The sequence below is a fragment of the Balaenoptera physalus genome (assembly GCF_965194825.1).
Source record: "Balaenoptera physalus genome assembly, chromosome: 19".
NCBI classification, from domain to species: domain Eukaryota; kingdom Metazoa; phylum Chordata; class Mammalia; order Artiodactyla; family Balaenopteridae; genus Balaenoptera; species Balaenoptera physalus.
Genome location: NC_138900.1, coordinates 41,122,742 through 41,147,770, shown reverse-complemented (window position 1 = coordinate 41,147,770; position 25,029 = coordinate 41,122,742). Strand labels below are relative to the sequence as shown.

The 25,029-nt window shown below is 44.0% G+C and overlaps 1 protein-coding gene across 4 annotated transcripts in view; it reads left to right on the top strand.

Annotated features, from left to right (window-relative positions):
• The first annotated feature begins 23,058 nt into the window (after positions 1 to 23,058).
• CSNK2A2 (casein kinase 2 alpha 2) overlaps positions 23,059 to 25,029 on the top strand; it is a 39,359-nt gene continuing 37,388 nt past the window's right edge. The window contains exons 1-2 of one of the 4 annotated variants that reach the window (XM_082439513.1): positions 23,059 to 23,462; positions 24,331 to 24,442. Coding sequence is in view for 3 of the 4 variants with exons in the window: in XM_082439514.1 (XP_082295640.1) it covers positions 23,418 to 23,521; positions 24,331 to 24,442 (216 nt within the window). In the remaining variant the exon portion in view is untranslated. Of the gene's footprint in view, positions 23,522 to 24,330; positions 24,443 to 25,029 lie in introns of all 4 variants that reach the window. The other 3 variants (XM_082439514.1, XM_082439512.1, XM_082439511.1) reach the window with 3 other exon arrangements.

The window sequence follows — 25,029 nt, the reverse complement described above, 5'->3', positions numbered from 1 at the left end:
AGGGAGATTTAAATAATCCTGAAGCCCAACCTGCACCCCAGATCGATTAAGTCAGGCTACCTTCAACTTTTTCCTTCTCAACCTTCCATCAAATATTTTATTTCTGCTCTTATGTTTTCGTTTTTAAATTTTATTTATTTATTTTTGGCTGCATTGGGTCTTTGTTGCTGCACGTGGGCTTTCTCTAGTTGCAGCAAGCGGGGGCTACTCGGGGGCTACTCTTCGTTGCGGTGCGTGGGGTTTCTCATTGAGCCTGGAGCACGGGCTCTAGGTACACGGGCTTCAATAGTTGTGGCTCACGGGCTCTAGAGTGCAGGCTCAGTAGTTGTGGCGCATGGGCTTAGTTGCTCCCCAGCATGTGGAATCTTCCCAGACCAGGGCTCGAACCCCTGTCCCCTGCATTGGCAGGCGGATTCTTAACCACTGCGCCACCAGGGAAGTCCTGGTCTCATGCTTTTAATTTGCAAGAACTCTTTCTTGTTTTCTGATTGCTTCTTGTAGCAGACACTGCTGCCATAAGCCCTTGGCATTCAGCCCTGTGTGCTGCCCAAAGCTGTTTGCTGCAAATATCTATGACGCCTGCCCAAGGGCTGTTTTTTTCCAAGTAGCATCCTCAGCCTGAGTGCAGGACAAGTTAGAAGTAATGAAGGTCACTTCCCTTGGAAGCAGTGTGTTCTTATGCACTTGTTGAGATACTTCTGAGGGATGTTCTACACCATCTCCAATAGGTCCCAGCAAGATGCCCACAGTAGTAACTGGCTGGAATAACACACCTTTTATTGTCTTCCTTTCTCTTCCTGTCTCACTTCCCAACTCCTCAACCAGTTTTTTCTGGGATTACCTGCCAAAAATCACTTGCACTGGAATCATTGTCTCAGATTCTGCTTCTAGGGAAATCCAACCAAGACACTCCTTCTTTTCAATTTAATAGAATCTTATTCATGTTTCATGGATGCAATACCTTATTGTCTCTCTGAGGATATTAATTATAAGTGAGATATAACATTTGTTTAAAAAATTTCACTCTTGCTGCTACATAGAGACTTAGCTTGGCCCGTAGTATCTGCAGGTTGATTTTCTTGGGTTTCTCCAGAGATAACACTCCAGATTCCCACTGTGATGAGGATGTGTGCCCTGCTAGCAGCATCCTTAGAGCCAAGTGGCAGGAGGGACCAGGGTTCTTCCTAGTCAGCATCTGGACTTTCCTATTACATTCCCGTTTGTAGTAGAGTGATTCTCCCTACCTTCCGCTGTGTCTGGTGTCCTTAGGTCTGGAGCCTCCCTGGTTCCATTTTTCTGTAGAATGAACTTCTGTCAAGGATGGGAAGGGGTAGTTGCCTGGCTGTATCAGATCTGAAAGGGACCCTAGGTGGTTATTATTCCAGTTACAATTGCTAAGTAAAAAGTCACCCAAAAGTAATCAAAACAATAGGTATTTTAACCTCTGTCATAGTTTCTGTGACTAAAGAATTTGGGAAAGGCCTTCTGGCTTGAGATCTCTCACGAGGTTACAACCAGAAGGTGACTGAGGCTGGAATAGCAGGGGGCCAGGCATATCTCTCTCTCTGTCTCTCTCTGTCTCTGTCTCTGTCTGTTTTTCCTTCTCTCTCTCCTTAGTCTCAGGTCCACTCCATGGGGTTTGGAGGCTACTTTGAGCTTCCTCACAGCATGGTGGTCTCAGGACAGTCACAGTGCTTACATGGGGGCTTAGGATTCCAGCACCAGAGTTCCAGCTTCGGAAATTACACAGCATCACTTCCACTGCATTCTGCTGTTACAAGCCTGTCCCAATTCAATGCGAGGGGACAGACCTTGGTCACATTGCGGAATCCATGTGAAATGAGAGATACCGCTGTGACCATCTTTGGAAAATACAATGTGCCACCGTGGTCTCACTGCTTCTCATACACGGTTCCGAGCCATACTTCTGTTGGTAATCCCTCTCCACCTCTGACACATCGTTCTGACTCAGTTCCTGGCATTTTTGGATTTAGTCCATAAATCTTTCTGCTTCTCATGGGGGGGGCCCCCCATGTACATATTTGCAAGCTGGGCAGCACACAGTGGAACCACACCTTACGGGTGCCATTCACCTTGTAAACACTGCCGCTTTGTCTATTAAGATCATTTTCCAGCAGATGGCAGTAAAGGGGGGCGGGGGTGGGAAAGAGCATATTCTGTTAATTTCCCACAGATGGAAGTCAGGTATCTAGCGCTACTTCCTCTTCAAACAAAGAGGCTGTAAGGCTAGCAGGTAGCCTGGCTGCTTATTGGCACCCCCTTCGGCAGGTGTTTTCTGCTTTAACTCACCTGCTCTCCACCTCCTCAAAATGCAGCCCCTCTCGTCCGCTACTGTCCTCTCGCCTGTTCTTTTTGGTTCTTTTTTGGGTTGATACCTTTCGGTTAGATACTCTGATTTTGGTAGGGCTTTGGGAGTGGGCAAATACACGTCCTCAATCTAGTAACTGAAACGCTTCCAACTTTTCCCTAATATAAATTGCTGCAGTAACACCTCATTGTGCACATAAGCAAATGTTAATATCTCTTTGTTTACTTTTACAAAAATGGATCATGCGCTACACATCGTTGGGCAATTTGCTGTTTTCACTTAATATATTCTGGGCATCTTTCAAGGTCAGTTTATGTAGTTCAACATTTTTCATTATGATAGCCGTGTAATGTTCCATGGTAGGGACAGGAACTTTATTTCAGAGGAGAGCAAAGGAAGGAAAAACACCTTTTCATCACTCCTTATACCCCAGGTGGAGGGACGACTCCCCAGAGGAGAGCCCCCAGGTCAGGCAGAGGGTCTGGTGGGTGGGGATGGGGTGTACATAGTTTTAACTATATCCTTGACTCTATGTGCATAATCATAACCATAGTGTGGACACTTCAGATCCTGTTTTTTCCTCCCTTGGCTTTTTGTTAAAAACCAGGATTTCTCAACTTTGGCACAATTCACATTGTGACCGGAGAATTCTTTGTTGTGGGCGGGTCTGTGCACTGGAGGATGTGTCACAGCATCCTTGGGCTCCACCCACTAGATGCCAGTAGCATTTCTCCACCCCCACCCACCCAGTTGTGACAAACAAAAATGTCTCCAGGCTTTGCCTCATGTTCTCTGCAGCAAAATCACTCTCAGTTGAAAACTGATCTGAAGTTCTGTTAGCAACAAGTGACCCAGTTAGCTGTTTTTGCTTCCTTTGTTTCTGGTAAAACTAGGTATTTATGATTTTCTAGGACAGGACGTATATTCCCACCATACCATTCCCCTGTGTGCCCAAATAGGGGGTGAATTTCTCTTAATTTACTCTCAGATTTTTTATCAAGTTCATCTGCTGGTTTTCTTTTAAATAACTTGGAGGAACTTTCAAATGTAATGCATATTTATGGTTAAAAGTTGAAAAATACAAAAAAGAACAGGAAAGAAAATTAAAATTTTCCCTTTAGGCTCCTGCCAGAGAATCACTGATAATATAATTTTGGTGATTACTCTTAGAGCCTTCCACTCTTTTTTCTCTCTCTACCTCTGTGTAGAATGTGTGTATGTATATACGCACATAGATGTATATATACATGTATGTATAACATTTTGGGCAAACCCCTCTTTTTCATATAACATTGTAATATCTCTTCTTGCTTTAAGCCCCAGAGTCCTTTGCAATCACCCTCTTGCATCTGGAGAGCTACTCCTTACTGTTCAAGTTCTAATTGTTTATACTGATTAAGGTGATCACTTGTCCATACCATTTTTGAAATACAGCAAATGACCTCTGTTCCCTGTTAAAGTACAACTTTAGGAACATTAAAAACATGACTGGGACAGGAACCAAGATGGCGGAGTAGAAGGACGTGCTCTCACTCCCTCTTGTGAGAACACCAGAATCTCAACTAGCTGCTGGACAATCATTGACAGGAAGACACTGGAACTCGCCAAAAAAGATACCCCACATCAAAAGACAAAGGAGAAGCCACAATGAGACGGTAGGAGGGGCGCAATCACAGTAAAATCAAATCCCATAACTGCTGGGTGGGTGACTCACAGACCAGAGAACGCTTATACCACGGAAGTCCACCCACTGGAGTGAAGGTTCTAAGCCCCACGTCAGGCTTGCCAACCTGGGGGTCCGGCAACGGGAGGAGGAATTCCTAGAGAATCAGACTTTGAAGCCTAGTGGGATTTGATTGCAGGACTTCGACAGGACTGGGGGAAACAGAGACCCCACTCTTGGAGGGCACACACAAAGGAGTGTGCGCATCGGGACCCAGAGGAAGGAGCAATGATCCCAGGGGAGACTGAACCAGACTTACTTGCTAGTGTTGGAGGGTCTCCTGCAGAGGCGGGGCGGGGAGTGGCTGTGGCTCACCATGGGGACAAGGACACTGGCAGCAGAAGTTCTGGGAAGTACTCCTTGGCGTGAGCCCTCCCAGAGTCTGTCATTAGCCCCACCAAAGAGCGCAGGTAGGCTCCAGTGTTGGGTTGCCTCAGGCCAAACAACCAGCAGGGAGGGAACCCAGCCCCACCCATCAACAGTCAAGCGGATTAAAGTTTTACTGAGCTCTGCCCACCAGAGCAACAGTCAGCTCTACCCACCAGCAGTCCCTTCCATCAGGATACTTACACAAGCCTCTTAAATAGCCTCATCCACCAGAGGGCAGACAGCAGAAGCAAGAAGAACTACAATCCTGCAGCCTGTGGAACAAAAACCACATTCACAGAAAGATAGACAAGATGAAAAGGCAGAGGGCTATGTACCAGATGAAGGAACAAGATAAAACCCCAGAAAGACAACTAAATGAAGTGCAGATAGGCAACCTTCCAGAAAAAGAATTCAGAATAATGATAGTGAAGATGATCTAGGACCTCGGAAAAACAATGGCGGCAAAGATCGAGAAGATGCAAGAAACGTTTAACAAAGACCTAGAAGAATTTAAGAACAAACAAACAGAGATGAATAATACAATAACTGAAATGAAAACTACACTAGAAGGAATCAATAGCAGAGTAACTGAGGCAGAAGAACAGATAAGTGACCTGGAAGACAGAGTGGTGGAATTCACTGCTGCAGAACAGAATAAAGAAAAAAGAATGAAAAGAAATGAAGACAGCCTAAGAGACCTCTGGGACAACATTAAACACAACAACATTCACACTATAGGTGTCCCAGAAGGAGAAGAGAGAGAGAAAGGACCCGAGAAAATATTTGAAGAGATTATAGTTGAAAACTTCCCTAGCATGGGAAAGGAAATAGCCACCCAAGTCCAGGAAGCACAGAGTGTCCCGTACAGGATAAACCCAAGGAGAAACACGCCGAGAAACATAGTAATCAAATTGGCAAAAATTAAAGACAAAGAAAAATTATTGAAAGCAGCAAGGGAAAAACGACAAATAACATACAAGGGAACTCCCATAAGGTTAACAGTTGATTTCTCAGCAGAAACGCTACAAGCCAGAAGGGAGTGGCATGATATACTTAAAGTGATGAAAGGGAAGAACGTACAACCAAGATTACTCTACCCAGCAAGGATCTCATTCAGATTCGATGGAGAAATCAAGAGCTTTACAGAGAAGCAAAAGCTAAGAGAATTCAGCACCACCAAACCAGCTCTACAACAAATGCTAAAGGAACTTCTCTAAGTGGGAAACACAAGAGAAGAAAAGGACCTACAAAAACAAACCCAAAACAATTAAGAAAATGGTCATAGGAACATACATATCGATAATTACCTTAAACGTGAATGGATTAAATGCTCCAACCAAAAGACACAGGCTTGCTGAATGGATACAAAAACAAAACCATCTATATGCTGTCTACAAGAGACCCACTTCAGACCTAGGGACACATACATATTGAAAGTGAGGGGATGGAAAAAGATATTCCATGCAAATGGAAATCAAAAGAAAGCTGGAGTAGCAATACTCATATCAGATAAAATAGACTGTAAAATAAAGAATGTTACAAGAGACAAGGAAGGACACTACATAATGATCAAGGCATCAATCCAAGAAGAAGATATAACAATTATAAATATTTATGAACCCAACATAGGAGCACCTCAGTACATAAGGCAACTGCTAACAGCTATAAAAGAGGAAATTGACAGTAACACAATAATAGTGGGGGACTTTAACACCTCACTTACACCAATGGACAGATCATCCAAAATGAAAATAAATAAGGAAACAGAAGCTTTAAATGACACAATAGACCAGATAGATTTAATGGATATTTATAGGACATTCCATCCAAAAACAGCAGATTACACTTTCTTCTCAAGTGCGCATGGAACATTCTCCAGGATAGATCACATCTTGGGTCACAAATCAAGCCTCAGTAAATTTAAGAAAATTGAAATCATATCAAGCATCTTTTCTGACCACAACGCTACAAGATTAGAAATCAATTACAGGGAAAAAAACGTAAAAAACACAAACACATGGAGGCTAAACAATACGTTTCTAAATAACCAAGAGATCAGTGAAGAAATCAAAGAGGAAATCAAAAAATACCTAGAGACAAATGACAATGAAAACACGACCATCCAAAACCTATGGGATGCAGCAAAAGCAGTTCTAAGAGGGAAGTTTATAGCTATACGAGCCTACTGCAAGAAACAAGAAAAATCTCAAATAAACAATCTAAACTTACACCTAAAGGAACTAGAGAAAGAAGAACAAACAAAACCCAAAGTTAGCAGAAGGAAAGAAATCATAAAGATCAGAGCAGAAATAAATGAAATAGAAACAAAGAAAACAATAGCAAAGATCAATAAAACTAAAAGTTGGTTCTTTGAGAAGATAAACAAAATTGATAAACCATTAGCCAGACTCATCAAGAAAAAGAGGGAGATGACTCAAATCAATAAAACTAGAAATGAAAAAGGAGAAGTTACAACAGACACCGCAGAAATACAAAGCATCCTAAGAGACTACTACAAGCAACTCTATGCCAATAAAATGGACAACCTGGAAGAAATGGACAAATTCTTAGAAAGGTATAACCTTCCAAGACTGACCAGGAAGAAACAGAAAATATGAACAGACCAATCACAAGTAATGAAATTGAAACTGTGATTAAATATCTTCCACCAAACAAAAGTCCAGGACCAGATGGCTTCACAAGTGAATTATATCAAACATTTAGAGAAGAGCTAACACCCATCCTTCTCAAACTCTTCCAAAAAATTGCAGAGGAAGGAACACTCCCAAACTCATTCTATGATGCCACCATCACCCTGATACCAAAACCAGACAAAGATACTACAGAAAAAGAAAATTACGGACCAATATCACTGATGAATATAGATGCAAAAATCCTCAACAAAATACTAGCAGTCAGAATCCAACAACACATTAAAAGTATCATACACCATGATCGAGTGGCATTTATCCCAGGGATGCAAGGATTCTTCAATATATGCAAATCAATCAATGTGATACACCATATTAACAAATTGAAGAATAAAAACCATATGATCATCTCAACAGATGCAGAAAAAGCTTTTGACAAAATTCAACACCCATTTATGATAAAAACTCTCCAGAAAGTGGGCATAGCGGAAACCTACCTCAACATAATAAAGGCCATATATGACAAACCCACAGCAAACATCATTCTCAATGGTGAAAAACTGAAAGCATTTCCTCTAAGATCAGGAACAAGACAAGGATGTCCACTCTCACCACTATTATTCAACATAGTTTTGGAAGTCCTAGCCACGGCAATCAGAGAAGAAAAAGAAATAAAAGGAATCCAAATTGGAAAAGAAGAAGTAAAACTCTCCCTGTTTGCAGATGACATGATACTATACATAGAGAATCCTAAAAATGCCACCAGAAAACTACTAGAGCTAATCAATGAATCTGGTAAAGTTGCAGGACACAAAATTAATGCACAGAAATCTCTTGCATTCCTATACACTAATGATGAAAAATCAGAAAGAGAAATTGAGGAAACACTCCCATTTAGCACTGCAACAAAAAGAATAAAATACCTAGGAATAAACCTACCTAGGGAGACAAAAGACCTGTACGCAGAAAACTATAAGACACTGATGAAAGAAATTAAAGATGATACCAACAGATGGAGAGATATACCATATTATTGGATTGGAAGAATCAATATTGTGAAAATGACTGTACTACCCAAAGCAATCTACGGATTCAATGCAATCCCTATCAAATTACCAATGGCATTTTTTACAGAACTAGAACAAAAAATCTTAAAATTTGTATGGAGACACAAAAGACCCCGAATAGCCAAAGCAGTCTTGAGGGAAAAAAGCAGAGCTGGAGGAATCAGACTCCCTGACTTCAGACTATACTACAAAGCTACAGTAATCAAGACAATATGGTACTGGCACAAAAACAGAAACATAGATCAATGGAACAAGATAGAAAGCCCAGAGATAAACCCACGCACCTATGGTCAACTACTCTACGACAAAGGAGGCAAGGATATACAATGGAGAAAAGACAGTCTCCTCAATAAGTGGTGCTGGGAAAACTGGACAAGTGCATTTCAAAGAATGAAATTAGAACACTCCCTAACACCATACACAAAAATAAACTCAAAATGGATTCAAGACCTAAATGTAAGACTGGACACTATAAAACTCTTAGAGGAAAACATAGGAACAACACTCCTTGACATAAATCACAGCAAGATATTTTTTGATCCACCTCCTAGAGTAATGGAAATAAAAACAAAAATAAACAAATGGGACCTAATGAAACTTAAAAGCTTTTGCACAGCAAAGGAAACCATAAACAAGACGAAAAGACAACCCTCAGAATGGGAGAAAATATTTGCAAACGGATCAACAGACAAAGCATTAATCTCCAAAATATATAAACAGCTCATGCAGCTCAATATTAAAGAAACAAACAACCCAATCCAAAAATGGGCAGAAGACCTAAATAGACATTTCTCCAAAGAAGACTTACAGATGGCCAAGAAACACATGAAAAGCTGCTCAACATCACTAATTATTAGAGAAATGCAAATCAAAACTACAATGAGGTATCACCTCACACCAGTTAGAATGGGCATCATCAGAAAATCTACAAACAACAAATGCTGGAGAGGGTGTGGAGAAAAGGGAACCCTCTTGCACTGTTGGTGGGAATGTAAATTGATACAGCCACTATGGAGAACAGTATGGAGGTTCCTTAAAAAACTAAAAATAGAATTACCATATGATCCAGCAATCCCACTACTGGGCATATACCCAGAGAAAAACATAATTCAAAAAGACACATGCACCCGAATGTTCATTGCAGCGCTATTTACAATAGCCAGGTCATGGAAGCAACCTAAATGCCCATTGACAGACGAATGGATAAAGAGTTGTGGTACATATATACAATGGAATATTACTCAGCCATAAAAAGGAACGAAATTGGGTCATTTGTTGAGACGTGGATGGATCTAGAGACTGTCATACAGAGTGAAGTAAGTCAGAAAGAGAAAAACAAATATCGTATATTAACACATGTATGTGGAACCTAGAAAAATGGTACAGATGAACCAGTATGCAGAGCAGAAGTTGAGACACAGATGTAGAGAACAAACGTATGGACATCAAAGGGGAAAGCCGCGGTGGGGGGGGGATGGTGGTGTGATGAATTGGGCGATTGGGATTGACATGTATACACTGATGTGTATAAAATTGATGACTAATAAGAACCTGCTGTATAAAATTAAATTTAAAAATTTAAAAAAAAACATGACTCTCATACAAATGAGAACGCACCCAAGATATATTTAATTTGTTAATGAGGGAACCAGCAGGACAGTGAAAGATGGTGCAAAGGAGAATTAGAGGAAAAGGGATTATATAGTCCATCAGAAAAGACATGCTTAAATCAGTTTGCTAGTTTAGAGACAACACTAATTACTATTCTACAGGGCAATAAAGCTGTAACCTTTGGGGTTATCTTTTCTATCAGACAAAAATCATTTGCATCTATACCGAGCAAAGTTCTACAAGCTAACACACAACTCTACAGAATCTGGGACCCAAGCAATAGGAAGGTTTAAGTCGAACAAAGGTACATCCCCCAGATAATGAAATAATAATTCAGAGGTGGTCTGTTAGACAATGCTCCAGCATAAGCTGAAAGGAGATGCAGTCCTCCTTTTGCTTTATTTCCAAGTTTGGGATAATTTTTCTTAATATCCCTATTCTTTACTCTGGTTCCCCGAGCAAGTTCTGCACAGTATTTCCCTAAGGGAAAGTGGCCATGGTTTCTGTGGTCCCCTTGGAATCTCTCATCTTCTCATCTTCCTTCCCTCTACCCACATTCTAGGAAGGTGAGATCAGTCCCCAGGGACCTGGGTATTTCCAATGAGCTGCTATATCTGGCAAGGTCTCCTATTCAATATGGCCCTGCTCCTTCCTTTCTCTCTCTCTCTCCCCTTCCTTTCTTTTTTTTAAAACATATCATCCTATACTTTGATTTAATATGCTGCTTTTTTTTTTTTAGGCTGCGCTGCATGGCATGTGGGATCTTAGTTCCCCAACCAGGGATTGAACCCAGGCTCTGGCAGTGAAAGCGTGGAGTCCTAACCACTGGTCCACCAAGGAATTCCCTCTTCTTCCTTTCTTACTTACTTTCATTTTAAAAAATATATAACTGCTTTACTGAGATGTAACTCACTTACCATACACTCATTTAAAGTGTACAATTCCATGTTTTTTGGTTTATTCACAGAGTTGTGAACTAAGTTTTAAAACATTTTCATCACCCCAAAAAGAAACCCTATACCCATTAGCAGTCACTCCCTATTACCTCCCAGCTTCTGGCAAACAGTAACCTACATTCTATCTCTATGTATTTGCCTATTCTTGACGTTTTCTATAAATGGAATCATACAACATGTGAATCTTTTGTGTCTGGTTTCTTTCATTTAGCATAATATTTTCAAGGTCCATCCATGTTGTACCATGTATCAGAACTTCATTCCTTTTTATTGCCAAATTGCATTCCCTTGGATAGACATATCACATTTTAATCAGTTGATGAACATATGAGTTGTTTCCACTTTTTGGATCTTATGAAAAATGCTGCTATAAACATTAGTTACAAGTTTTGTGTGGACATATGTTTCGGTTTCTCTTGGGTATATGCCTGGAAGTGGAATTTCTGGAGCATATGGTAACTTTATATCTGACTTTTTAGGAGCTGCCAAGCTGTTTTCTAAAGTGGCTGCACCATTTTACATTCCCACCAGCAGGGTAGGAGGGTTCTGATTTCTCCACATCCTTGTCAACACTTGTTATTATCTGTCTTTTTGATTAAAGCCATCCTAGTATTACCTAACCAAGTTCATTGAAAGCCATCCTAATATTACCTAACCAAGTTCATTTGCCCGACGTGCAAAACACTGAGACGCCGAGTTTTGCAGCAAAGAAAGGGTTTATTTAAGAGGCAGCCAAGTGAGGAGATGGGAGAACAAGTCTCAAATCTGCCTCCTCGAAGTCGAGGGGCTTGGGATATTTATAGGATAAGGAAGTAGGTTGGTCTTAGGAATGGGGAAAGGAGGTAGGGAAAAGGTGAGGTAATCGGTATTCTGCTCAGGCATATCTGAGTTACATGCCTCCTCATGGGAGGCATGTTCAAAAATGGAGGCGCTTAGAGGGGGTGGAAGAGGATTGGATCGGGAGTTTGGGATTAGCAGATGCAAACTATTATATATAGGATGGATAAACAACAAGATCCTATTGTATAGCACAGGGAACTATATTCGATATCCTGTAATAAACCATAATGGAAAAGAAAAAAAGAAAAGAAAAAGAAAAAATGGAGGCATTTAACATGACCTGAGGGTGGAGTTTTCGGCCGTCTGATATCAAAAGGTCACCAAGCGGACACTCGCGCATGCCCAGTTGGAGGGTCAGTGATCCTATCCAGTCTTAACCTGCTCAGCTCTAATTAGACATAGCTGAGTCCGAGTTCCTGGGCAACAGCTCTGGCAAACTTCCTATTGTTTAGGCTATGTGCAACTCGAAGGATATGTAAGGTTTTTTGCAGCAACAGTTAAAACTACCTTGATTAGTGAAGGCAGGTTACAGGTGTAATGGATTTAACTCCTGATTACCCACAGTTTCACCAGTGGGTGTGAAACGGTATCTCATTGTGCTTTTGTGGCTTTGCTTCTTAAACCAGTCTTTCACAGAAACGAATTTTGCACACAGTCAAGGTCCTCAGCCCAGTGGCCTCAAGGTTTAAGTCTCTCTGGGTGAGTTGAGCCTGATGGATGAGTGAAGACTGCCCAGCTGAGCCTCCCACAGGTGGGGGCTCCCAGAGGGGCAGGGCAGCTAAACCAAGCCCTGCCCATCTTGGGGAAAGCATCTAGAATGCGTGCTTTTCTGGCCAAGTGCGGATCATTTAAATACCCAGGTTGTGTGAGGCAAGGGAGGGGAGGAATGCAGCCTGGCCCTGGGCTGGACCCCTTCCAGGAGGTCCCAGACTTCTGTAAGCTGCCTTTTGACTACTGGCCAGAACAAAATGACCTCCTTCAACACCCTGCCACACCGTCAAGAGATTCCACCACTTTCCCAGAGCTAAGTAAATAAGTTGCTGCCTTTTCAAAAATGTGAATGCTTCTGGGAGGAGTAGGCATCTTGCAAGAAGTCAATACCTTATTGTGAATTAGCTTATCAGATGGTCACCCACATCCTGCAGAGACAGGGCAGAGACAGAGGAAGTGGGAGTTTTGACTCACTGGGAAGGATGGGGGAGGGATGGATTGAAAAGGGGTAGCTCTTACTGAGCCTGCGCGTCTGGAGCCTGTGCTCTGCAACAAGAGAGGCCGCGATAGTGAGAGGCCCGCACACCGCTATGAAGAGTGGCCCCCACTTGCCGCAACTAGAGAAAGCCCTCGCACAGAAAGGAAGACCCAACACAGCCAAAAATAAATAAATAAATAAATAAAAAAGAAAAGGGGTAGCTCTGCTCAAGGGGTAACATTGCAGGAGGCTAGGACAGGGCCAGAGTTGGGATAAGGAGCCTGCTGGGAAAGGTTTCACCTCCATTCATCAACTGATAAACAGTGATCATGATTAGTGTATTATATGCCCCATGTCGTGCACGACATAAGTATTCTATTTTATTTATTTATTCATTTATTAACAAACACTTATGTAGCACTGTGTGCCACCACGGATCTCTCACACTCCACCGGCTACCTCTAATTTATTACCGATTCCATTGGCTCTCCCTGAAAAATGATTTTGGAATCTGACCCTTTCTCACCACCTTCCTAGCCGGGATGCTCACCCACTGGTTTACTGTAGGTCTCTCCCGCTGGTCTCCCAGCTTCCATACTTGCAGTCAGAGCAACCCTTTTAAAACGATGTCTCTCCTGTATTCGAAATGCTCCAGTGGCTTCCTATCTCGGTCACTATAAAAGCCGAAGTCTTTACAATGCAAGGCGCTACCTGAACTAGCCCCTCTTACCTGGCTGACGCCATCTGCCTCCTGGCTCAGCCACAGGACTCCTGCTGTTCCTCAGACACACCTGCGCGCCTCTGCTGGGGCCACTGCAAGGACTGCAGCGTTCTGCCTAGAGCACTCTTCTCCCAGAATCTGCACGGCGCATGCCCTCACTGGCTTCAAGTCTCAGCTTAAAGGTCACCTCCTCAGAGAGGCCTTTCTTACCACTCCCTCCGCCATCTAAAAGAGCCTGCGTGTGCCAGATTGCCCACTGTCAGAAAAGAGGGTTACAAAGAGAGGGAGAAAACTAGAATGAATTCTATGGTGTGAGATTGGAATTGGAGATATGCAGTGAACTCACGGTTTCCAATAAACACAGATAGAGAGAGAAACAAATATAGAAGGAAAATGAAGTGTGTGTGTGTGTGTGTATGTGTGTCTGTACATACGTATATACATATTCTCTAGCTCAGTCGACTGGAGAAGGCTTGGGGACAGCAATAGTCCAGAAAGAGTGAGCATACCTTGTGTTCAGATCTTGGTTTCTAAATACTCTTCTCCACTAAAAGGAATCAGGACACTTTGGAGAAATGGTTGATTCCAGGCCTGCGGAAGCGAAAGTACAAGACGAACTAGGAACATTTTTTTTGTGCCAAAAAATAAAGTGCTCGAAGGATGATGGAACATTGAGAGGATACAGGAGCCAGCATGAAGGAGCTCCCGCTAGCCACATAAGGGACAGTTTGAACATCAAAATAACTAATGACAAGAATTGATTATAACTCATTGAATAAAATAGGAATCTATGAGTTCATACCAACATAAAGAAATAAACAGAAAATTTGATGAAGACCGGGATAAGTACACAGTTTTCAGAACACTTCTCCATAAAATACATATTCCTTAAAAAGGTAAAAGAGTGACTTTACAGTGGAGAAATCTGGCAGACACTACCTTGATAATCAAGTGATTGAAGTTAATATCAAAACCTCAGGTAACAGGATGATAGAAATTGTATGTCACCTGACAGGATGCTACGAGAACATGGAATTATTTCTGTAATATTTCTGCCAAGGATACATAATCTGAATCAAATCATGAAGAGACATGAGGTAACCTCAAACTGAGGGTTAGGCTACAAAAGTACTGGCCTATAATTTTCTAAAAGAAACTGAGGAACTGTTCTAAACTGAGAGAGAGAGTAAAGAGGCACAACTAGCTCTGTGCGGCGATGGGTGCTGCCGAGACTCAGTGTGGTGATCATTTCACAACATATACATGTATGGAATCATTATGTTGTACGCCTGAAACTAACATATGTCAATTATATCTCAATTTAAAAAAAAAATGAAACGTGACAACTAAATGCCACTTGTGGTTCTGGAGGGGATCCTTTGGCTCTAAAGGACATTACTGGGGCAAATGGCAAAATTAGAACAGGGTCTAAGGATTACGGTGTCAGCAGAATGACACGATTCTTGCGCTAATTAGGGTGAGTCCAGCAATGCCACCGGTGTCTACTGTGCTTGCCACCAGGGCTATCTTCTCCCAACCATGTCTCTCACTGTGGTCCATGTCTCCTCCTCCATTTTCTCAGTGAAGGGATTGGTCCCCACTTAGGGTTGTGGAGTTTTGATTTTCTTCTTGGGCTTAGATTGTGCTTTCTGGGGCTGGCAGGTCATCCACAGGAAGTTCTGTTGTACTTTGTGCTCTTGTGAGCAGCGGAGCTGGCAGGCCCCTGCAGTCATAGGGCCGACCATCGCTAGCACTTGGGCTTTCCATGTCATCTTCCAGTCAAACAGGAAGACTTCTGCAAGCATCCAGAAATGATGCACTTCCTAAAACAAAAAGAGCTTCCAAGTGCAACATCTTTTAGTTTAGTTGGTTCTTTGTTGTTATTTTGTATGTTTTTTTTTTGTTATTCCTCCGGGTATATCCCCTAGTATCTGTTCGGGGAAATAAAAAGTATCAAATGTCAGCCTCACAGCCTTCTAAACAGATGCCTTACGAAGAGGAAGAGGGCGGGGCTGGAATCCAGGGGGAAAGCCCAAGGTCCGGAGGAGGGACAGTCCCACTGTATCGTTTTGCCTCCGGCAATCAGAGCAGCTGATCCTTCTGGACAGCAATGGCTTTTAGTATAGTACGGAACATTTTTCCTTTTGTGCACTGGCATCCTTCTGATGTATTGAGATGAACTCCAAAGTTCTGACGAAAACTGAGACCTCCAGGAAAATCTACAGACAAGGTTTGGAACTATCTTATGAATCAGTTGGATCTTTGCTGGTCAACCATCATCTATCATGAGCCTAACTAACTAGAAAGCTCATCGGAAGTGACCCAAAGAAGCAGATCTAAAACAACATCTTAATATTTGGGTTTGTGCTGAAATTCTTCAGGATCACTAACAATAAGAACTAACATTAATTGAATATTTATCATGTGCCAGGAATATACTGAGGCAAAGTGAGATTAAGCAATTTATAATCAGAAACACAGCTAGTAAGTTTGAACAAGGGTTTAACCTGGCTGGGAAATGGACCAAGCAGAAAGATCTGGCTGCCAGGCTTTCACATTTGACCACATGCTCCAGTCTACAGCCTCATGAACTGAATGACCAACACCAAATGCCACCTTATGCTTCTATCAACCATTTTCTTCAATTCTGAGAGGATCCATTACAATCTAGTTAAGGATTAAATCTTACTTGTCAAGACTGCAGTGATGATATTTTTCCCTTTTAAATGTTTATGAAGATATGGCAATAAAACATGAGAATCTGAAAGAAAAAAAAAACCAACACCAGGGACTTCCCTGGCAGTCCAGTGGTTAAGACTTCACCTGCCAATGCAGGGGGTGCAGGTTCGATCCCTGGTCAGGGAACTAAGATCCCACATGCCTCGGGGCCATAAAACCAAAACATAAAACAGAAGCACTATTGTAACAAATTCAGTAAAGACTTTTAAAAAAATGGTCCACATCAAAAAAACAAAAAAATCTTAAAAAAAAAACAACAAAACACCAACTGTAAAGTGACAAGCAAATATCTGGGATTTCTACTAGTGACATACTTGCAGGGGCCGCTAATACTACTGGCCTTTGTTTGTTTTCATTTTTATTTATTTATTTATCTATTTACTACATCCATAAAGGAAGGAAATGCTCAATTTTATTTAGAGGTTAGTGAATAAAGATGTAATTTTTTTTCACCCAAGGTTATGAACCCAATGAGTTCTAGCCACTGACCCAGGTTAAGGACCCTTGGGTTAGTACGTGGTGAGTCTGAGAGCCCAGAAATGGCTGCAGAAAAGGACCCGCAGAAAAGCCAAGGAGGAAATGATTCAGGCTTAAGTCAGGGCCAACTCTATGGGCATCAAGACAGGAGGGTGGAAGTGAGCTGCCAGCTGGACAGAAAACCAGCTGGACTTGGTGATGGATGGGAAGTGGGATTTGATGGTGATTGTGGACAATTTGGAAGAGCGATTGGTCTGCCCAGAAGAGGATAAATGTTTGCGAAGTACAGTGGTCTTGCCAGGGGCTGTGGTGCCTGTTACTGTAGAGTTCAGCCCACGCCCCTCCAAATGCCCACCTCAGTCTCTCGAGGTGGGTGCAGCTCTCAGGGAGATACTGCCTGCCCTTCAAAATAACCCCTCCACCTACCACTCACAACTCCGTGATGAAGGATCCATTCTGCAGGACTTCTGAGTACAGACCTTCCTTCAAATGCAAATCCCCATTAGAGAGCTGTTATTGACATTTTAGTCTGAATGAGTTTATCTCTTTCCCTGAGAATAATAGGAGAGTTTGAGTTCACTGAGTTTCTCAGAAAAGATGGGTGATGGGGGACAGGGGTGAAAAGTGTGCCCCCTTTTCCAGTCAAACAAGGCTGAATAAAAGAGGACCCCACTGGAACACCAGCAGAAAATTTCTGTTTCTAGTCTGGGCAGGCTGTGCCACATCTGCTCCTGCCCCTCTATGGGGACACCTGCTGGGTGGAGTGGGTCACACTTTAGGGATGATTAAGAAAAAAAGAAAGCGTGTTATCCCTAAGCAAGTTGTGGGAATGGACCCAGGTGGAGTGCTGCCAGTGCGGCCCTAATGAACACACTTTATTCACCTGTCTGGAGCCTCAAAGACACACAGAAATGAGAGCCCAGCACTCCCTCTGGATTCCTCTGATTACAGAGAGAATTTAAGACCTTACTCCCCAACCCTCTACAACCTCCCAACTGGTGAAAAGCCCCCACTAACCCATAGGTTGTTGGGAGAAGGGCCAAGATAGTCAACAGCATCTAAACATTGGTTATTTTTTCTGACTACAAAAGAAAAATCAAGTGATTCCCAGACTCAAAGGCACTTAATGTATCTCCTTGCAGTTCTTTTTCTATGCATTTGTTACAAGCCTGAGAACTTATCTACTGAGTATGTATATACACTTTGGTGCAAAGCAAAGCAAAGCAAAAGAACATACATTGTATTATATGTTATTGTATTATATGTTCTTATTGCAGAGGAAAAGGCCTGGAAGGATACACACCAAACTGTGGGAATGTGGAAGGGAAAGAAGAACACTCTTCACTTTTAACCTCACTGACTTGAGTTTCTTGAAGAATGTTTAGTAACTATATTCTACTGTATGAGTTTCTTGTTGCTGTTATAACAAATTACCACAAACTTGGTGGCTTAAAACAACACAGGTTTATTATCTTATAGTTCAAGAGGTCAGAATTTCAAAATGGGTGTCACTGGACTAAAATCAAGGTGTTGGCAGGGCTGCATTCCTTCTGGAGTTGCTAGGTGAGAATGTTTCCTTACCTTTTCCAGTTTCTGGAGGCTGACTACAATTCTTGGCTCATGGCCCCCTTCCACCTGTAGAGCCAGCAATTGCATCACGCTGACCTCTGCTTCCATCTTCACATCTACTTCATTGGCTCTCCTGCCTCTCTTTCCTTTATCAGGACCCTTGTGATTATATTAAGCCCACTTGGCTAATCCTGGATAATCTCCCCATCTCAAAATCCTTAATTTAATCGCATCTGCAAAGCCTCTTTTTCCATGTAAAGTAATATATTCACATATTCACAGGTCACAGAGATTAGAAAGTAGAGATCTCTGGGGAACAGGGCGGAGACTGTGGCATTATTCTGCTTACCACAATGACTTGTGTAATTTTTTAAAAACCTATTAAAAAACCTCATATAATAAAATTTTTCTCATCACTAAAAATTCCTGATAATCATAATTTCTAATGATGCCTAATATTTCACTGTAGGGATACACGATTTATTTAACTGGTCCCCCAATTGGGGATATTTAGGTTGTTTAACATTTTCATGATTTTAAAGATGATGATTTTCATGATGAACATCTTTAGGTCTTTGGGGGGATATACTGAATCAGAAACGGGTTAAGGAAATGGACTTGGTGGTCAGAAAGACCAGAGTTCAAATCCAGGCTCTGCCTCAATTATCCATGTCATTGGAGTCTTGGTTTCCACAACTGCAAAAAGGAGATCCTTACAACAGCTCCAAGCTCACTGGATTTTTAAACAGCTTTCTTGAGATATAATTCACATACTATACAATCCACCCAGTTAAGGGGTAAATTCAATGGTTTTTAGCCTCTGGGTTTTTGCAGGATTCAATGATATTGAACACACAAATTGTCACTACCATTAATAATTCTTTGATCATAATTGCCATCATTTTCTTGGGCTAGGTTCTAAGGATCAGCAATATAGCATAAAAGCCTGTAAACCTCTCAAATGTTTTGGACATAGGCCTTGAAGATAGAAGGTGTTCTTGTGAGGGTTTTTAAATTATGGGAGGGGGGTTGGGGGTTATTTTTTAGTATCTGGATAGAATTTGGGGGCATAGGAGGAGCTGGTATTAAATTCTTGGGCCAGTTGACTCAAGATGCCCTCTTTCATTCTCCCTTGTGTAACCCTGAATTATGCTCCTCCCCAAACCCACACACACAGAGTAATTAGGGGAGGTTGATTCTGGTTCACTGAATGTGTCCCTACCCTGTCTGCCATCCCTGCAGAGCCACTGGCCTGTCCTTCTGCATATCCAAGTGAATCTTACTCCTTCAGTGTAAGCTGCATTGGTACCATCTCCAGTCGCCCATCTTAATTCACACCAAGCACACTGCATGGCAAACTGGCAGGAAGGAGAGGAGGTGGGTCTCTACCAAATCCATGGAGTGCCTAACCTACCTACCAAGAAACGGCAAAAGAATACTCCATGTGGCCGTGGGAGGACCGACTGCAGGTTTCAGGGCTGAGTTAGCCAAGTGTCAGCCAAATCCAAGGGCATTTTGCACCAGAGTGATGTGTGGGCAAATCCTCAGGCATCCCGGCAGGTGTGGGAGCAGGTTATGTGAGATGGGTGTGGTTTAGGTGGTGAGGGATGAGAGAAAGGTGCAGGGAGGGTAGGTGGGGTCAGAGATGGGTGGGGGTGGAGGTAAGGAATGGGACCCCAGCTGGGACTGGACCTAGTAGTTAGACCAGCAGTTTGGAACCCTTTTTGGGCCATGGCCTCCTTTGAGAATCTGATGGATGCTAAGGACAGAATGCACACACACCCACATGCATAAACACACACACATACACACACACACACACATACACACACACACTGACCCACAAATTTGCACAGTGTCAAGGTTTCCTTGAACCTAGGAAGCTCATCCAAGGGCTCAGAATTGAAAACCTCTGGTCTAGACTAGTTCACAGGGACTTGTCAGAAAGAAATCCTAAGGCTGCATTAAGAATTTGAGAACGGGGCTTCCCTGGTGGCGCAGTGGTTGAGAATCTGCCTGCCAATGCAGGGGACACGGGTTCGAGCCCTGGTCCGGGAGGATCCCACATGCCGCGGAGCAACTTGGCCCGTGAGCCACAACTACTGAGCCTGCGCGTCTGGAGCCTGTGTTCCGCAACAAGAGAGGCCGCGATAGTGAGAGGCCCGCGCACCGCGATGAAGAGTGGCCCCTGCTTGCCACAACTAGAGAAAGCCCTAGCACAGAAACGAAGACCCAACACAGCCATAAATAAATAAATAAATAAATTTTAAAAAATTAAAAAATAAAAATTAAAAAAAATAAAAAAAAAGAGAATTTGAGAACGTTTGTGTCTTCTCATGCAACAGAGATTTAGGGAGGTCTGCAGGTTTGGGAATTAAATTCCAAAGCCCACTTATTCCATAAATGCTTTATTTATTTTCTTCCAGTTTTTATTTTGAAAATTTTCAAAGTACCAAAAAATTGCAAGCTCATGTAGTCCAATCACATTCTCCAACTGTCAACATTTCTCTCTAATCTCTCCCCTCTCCCTTGCATGCTTGTGCTCTCAGGAACCCATGTTTTTCTGGAGAAGCATTTGAGAGTAAGTTGCAGATATTATGATACTTCATCCCTAAACACTTGGCATATAACTCCTAAGATCAAGCGAGTCTCCTGCCTAACCACAACATAATCCTCACACTCATAAAATTTAACATTGATATAATACTTTTATGTAGTATACATCCTATATGCAAATTTCCCCAGTAGTCCCAATACATAGTATCCTTTTAGCTGTATTCTTTCTCCTTCCCTTCCTCCCTCCGTCTTTCTTTCCTTTCCTTCCTACCTTTTCATTCAGGATAGAATCCAGAATGATACACTTCATTTTGTTATATCTCTCAGGCTCTTTAATCAAGAGCACTACTCCAGAGTTTTAGTTTTTTGTTTTGTTTTCTCTTGTGACACATCTTTTTGAAGAGTCCAGGCTAGTTGTTTTGCAGAATGCTCCCCAGTTTGGATTTGTCTGATTAAAGTTAAAATCTGGGGGCAAATGTTGTGTCCCTTCTTGATGCATGACATCAGAGGGTCAGTTGGTCCCTTACTGATGATGTTAAGTTTGATTCATGATTAGCGTGATGACCTCCAGGTTGCCCTTTGTTATTAATACATGCTCTGTAGGGTAACACTGTATTCATTGAAAGCCTTGAGCTGTGGCAGATGCTGGGTGAGACCGCGGTGAGCATCCAGACTCAGTTTTTGTTCTCATGCTGTTTCTACAGTGGGGGAAACAGACAATAACCTAGGAAACAAATAATTAGAAAATATGCAGTTTTCTGAAGAATGTGGGTGGGTGCTGGGATAGAGCAGTATCAACTCTAACATTTAACGTGAACTTAAAGGTGAGCCTTGAAGAGGAAAAAGGAGTCAGGCATAGGAAGACGGGAGTGGAGGGGGTGGAGGTGGCCCTGGCCAAGCTTGGAGGGTAGAAAAGAACCGAAAGATGGGCATGTGGTGATCTCAAGGAGAGAAAAGTGATAGGAGAAAGGCCCTGGTCTGATAATAATAATATTGAGCATGTAGTATCTGCTATCTAAGTGTATTACATGGCTTACCTTGTCTAATTTTCCCCATAGCCCTGTGAAGTAGGTGCCATTACTATTTTTATGCTGTAAAATCTACAGCACAGAGAGATTAAGTTATCGGCCCAAGGTCACACAGCTTGTAAGTAGCAGGGCTGGGATTCAGACCTGGGATGGATCTGACTCCACAGTCTGTGCCCTTAACTATATCAAAAAGGAGGAAACACGGTCTCACCTAGAAAACAGAATATGAAAAAGGACTGGAGTCAGAGCAACCTGGGCTGAGTGAGGAAGTTCTGTTGACAAAAAAAAATGTGGGATGGGAAAGCAAGACAAAAGAAAGGCCCAGAAGATCAAAGAGAGAAGAGCGTTCAGGGCTAGAAGACAACATAATAAAATAGGCCAAAGTTTGGTTGGCCACCCCACCCTCAGTCCATGCCCCTAGCCTGTCCCTGCCGGCAGGACTCTCACAATTCTTCCCCTGCTCTCTGTGGTCCCAAACAAAACCAGGGTACTTACATGGTCTCAAAGTATCTCCCCACAAATTGCTTATTAATTACAAAGGGAAAAATAGGAACTTCACAGTGAGCAACCCGGCTGACTCCAACTTAACCAAGTGACAGAAGTGAACATACAGAGGGTTCTTAGGGAAGGTTCTGGAAGGAAATTTGGGGGAAAGCGTAAAAGAAGGGTTTCGTGAGGAAGGCTCTGGATGAGGAGAGAAGGGGAAGTCTGGAGGTTCAAGAGTCTCTGGGTGACAGGGCAGGGTCCACTGGGGGAAGACGGGGTGTCTCTGGGAGGGATGGGGAACTCTCTTGAGTAGGAGAGGTTCTGAGAGGTAAGAGCGAGTCATTAGGGAGGGACTCGATGGGAACTTTGGGTGACAAAAAGGTCACAACAGGGTCCGTTTGGGAGGTTGGGCTGGGTAAACTCTGGATGACGAGAGGGTAGAGAGCTTTGGGTAAGGGTCTCTAGGAGAGTCCTAAAAGGGTATACGAGGGGTAAGCCTCTAGGGCAGTAGCCTGTGGGTGGACGAGGCTCCGTGATGAGGGCATTAGGCCAGACCGAGGATGGGGAGACTTGGAAGGTAGCCTTGGTGGGCGGGGCCGGGGGCGGGGCCGGACCGCCGGGAGGGTCCCCCCGCGCAGCAGGGGGCGCTGTGAGCCCGGGAGGCCTCGGGCCGGGCGACGGCCGCTCCTAGTGAGCGCGGTCCCTTTTCCGGGTATCCTCCTCCTCCTCCTCCTTCTTCGCCACCGCCGCCGCCGCTACCCTTTTCCCGGCCGGCGGCTGCCGCTGCTGCTGCAGCCATCGCCGCCGCCGACGCCGCCGCCGCCGCCGCGGGGCCGCGAGCCAAGCGGAGGCCACCGCGGAGCGCGAGAGCCTCCCGCCCCGCCGCCCCGCCGGCCGCTCCAGGGCCGGGCCGGCTCGGCCGGCGCCCCCCGCGCCCCCAGCCCGCCCGCCCCCGCGGGCCCGGCCTGGCGCGGACGCCCGCAGCCGCGCTCCTCCTCCTCCTCCGGCGGCCCGCTGCCCGCCGCCTCCTCCGCCCGCCGCCCCGCGACCCCCGCCGCGCCGCCGCCGCCTTCGGCGCCCCGCGGCGCCCCCCGGTCCCGCCCGCCATGCCCGGCCCGGCCGCGGGCAGCAGGGCCCGGGTCTACGCCGAGGTGAACAGCCTGAGGAGCCGCGAGTACTGGGACTATGAGGCTCACGTCCCGAGCTGGGGGTAAAGCCGCCGCCGTCCCCCGCCGGGCCTTCTCACCCCCACCCCCGCCCGGCCGCCCCCCGATGCAGACCGCACTCGCTCCCCGCGATCTGTCCCCCAGCGATCTGTCTCCCCGCTGGGCCCGTGCTTCCTCGGGTCTGGGGTGGGCGGCAGACCCCCCCACACACAATGTTCTCGTCTCTCTCTCCCCCTTCTCGTTCCTTCCTCTCCGCCGTGCGCACCCCTCTCTCCCGCTCACCCCAGGGAATGCTTTCTTACTGACAAGTGTAGGGGTCCAGAGACCAGAGCCTGGTGCAAGTGAGGGAGCGGCCCTTCTCACGCTTTGGGGTTTCTATTGGGGTGGGAAGTCAGCAGCTATATTCTTGAGCTATTAAAATTCTCTGCCTTTTTAGTTTTTTGAAATGAGGCTGGGTGCGAGGAAATTTTTTAAAGACGTCCAGATTCTCAAAGGAGGAGCTGCCTACCTTTGGCGTGTGAAGTATAAGGCAGGTGCTGTGGGCAGAGGGGCACTTCGGAGCCTCCAGCATGGTGATTCTTTGCTCACCTCTCTAGATTGGCTCAGACCCGTGCCTTCCTACCTCATCTCCCCCAAGTTAATGAGGGACCAGTTAGGTTCGGATCTGCGTCCAGTGAAGGGAGCCAAGTTTACGTTGTGGCTTTCATTTAGGTAATGAGTCGTGGCATGATGCATATAGACAGTTCCAAGTGCTTGATTAATGGAAGCGGCTGGATGGGGGTGTGTAGTGGGCATAGGCTCAGTTAATCCCAAATGCTGGCATTTATGTGTCCCTCTTTCTTGCCTTTCACAGTAATCAAGATGATTACCAGCTGGTTCGAAAACTCGGTCGGGGAAAGTATAGTGAAGTATTTGAGGCCATTAACATCACCAACAATGAGAGAGTGGTTGTAAAAATTCTCAAGGTGAGTGTCTTATGAGTGGCATTAAAATTTCTTTTTCACAGGTCAGGAGGATATAAACTACGCCAGCCACATTCTAGAATGAGTAGTACAAGCTCTCATTTTGCATATCTTCTGCCTGATGTCTGTCTGCTACTCCTCCCACTCCGTTTTCCTGTGAACTTTCAAGAAAATACGCAGACCTGTTCCAAATCTAAGCATGATAGTTCAGGAATGTTCTTGTTCTGAAATGTAATTACGGGGTCCCAAAGTGAAAATTCCAAAGGGGCTCCATTTGTTACAAAGTAAACAGATATTCAGGAGCAAGAAGAGCCTTTTCATGAAGATCCCCTCAATCCAGGAGCTCCTTGAGTACTGAGTTTATTATTCCAGAGAGAAAGTTGGAAACAGAGTAGCTTCAAAGATGAGCTTGAAGCCTGAGTGGAGGGAAACACCTCAGTGGATAATCACTTGTTTTTTCTCCTTTGGTGATAAAAGTTTCAGGTGGGGTGGATATAGTGAGTCAATTGTGTCAGGAAGGTTCATTGTTGCTTATCAGCTAGTAAAAGTGAAGTTGGGAGCAGTGGAGAATACACTTAAAATCACTAGAA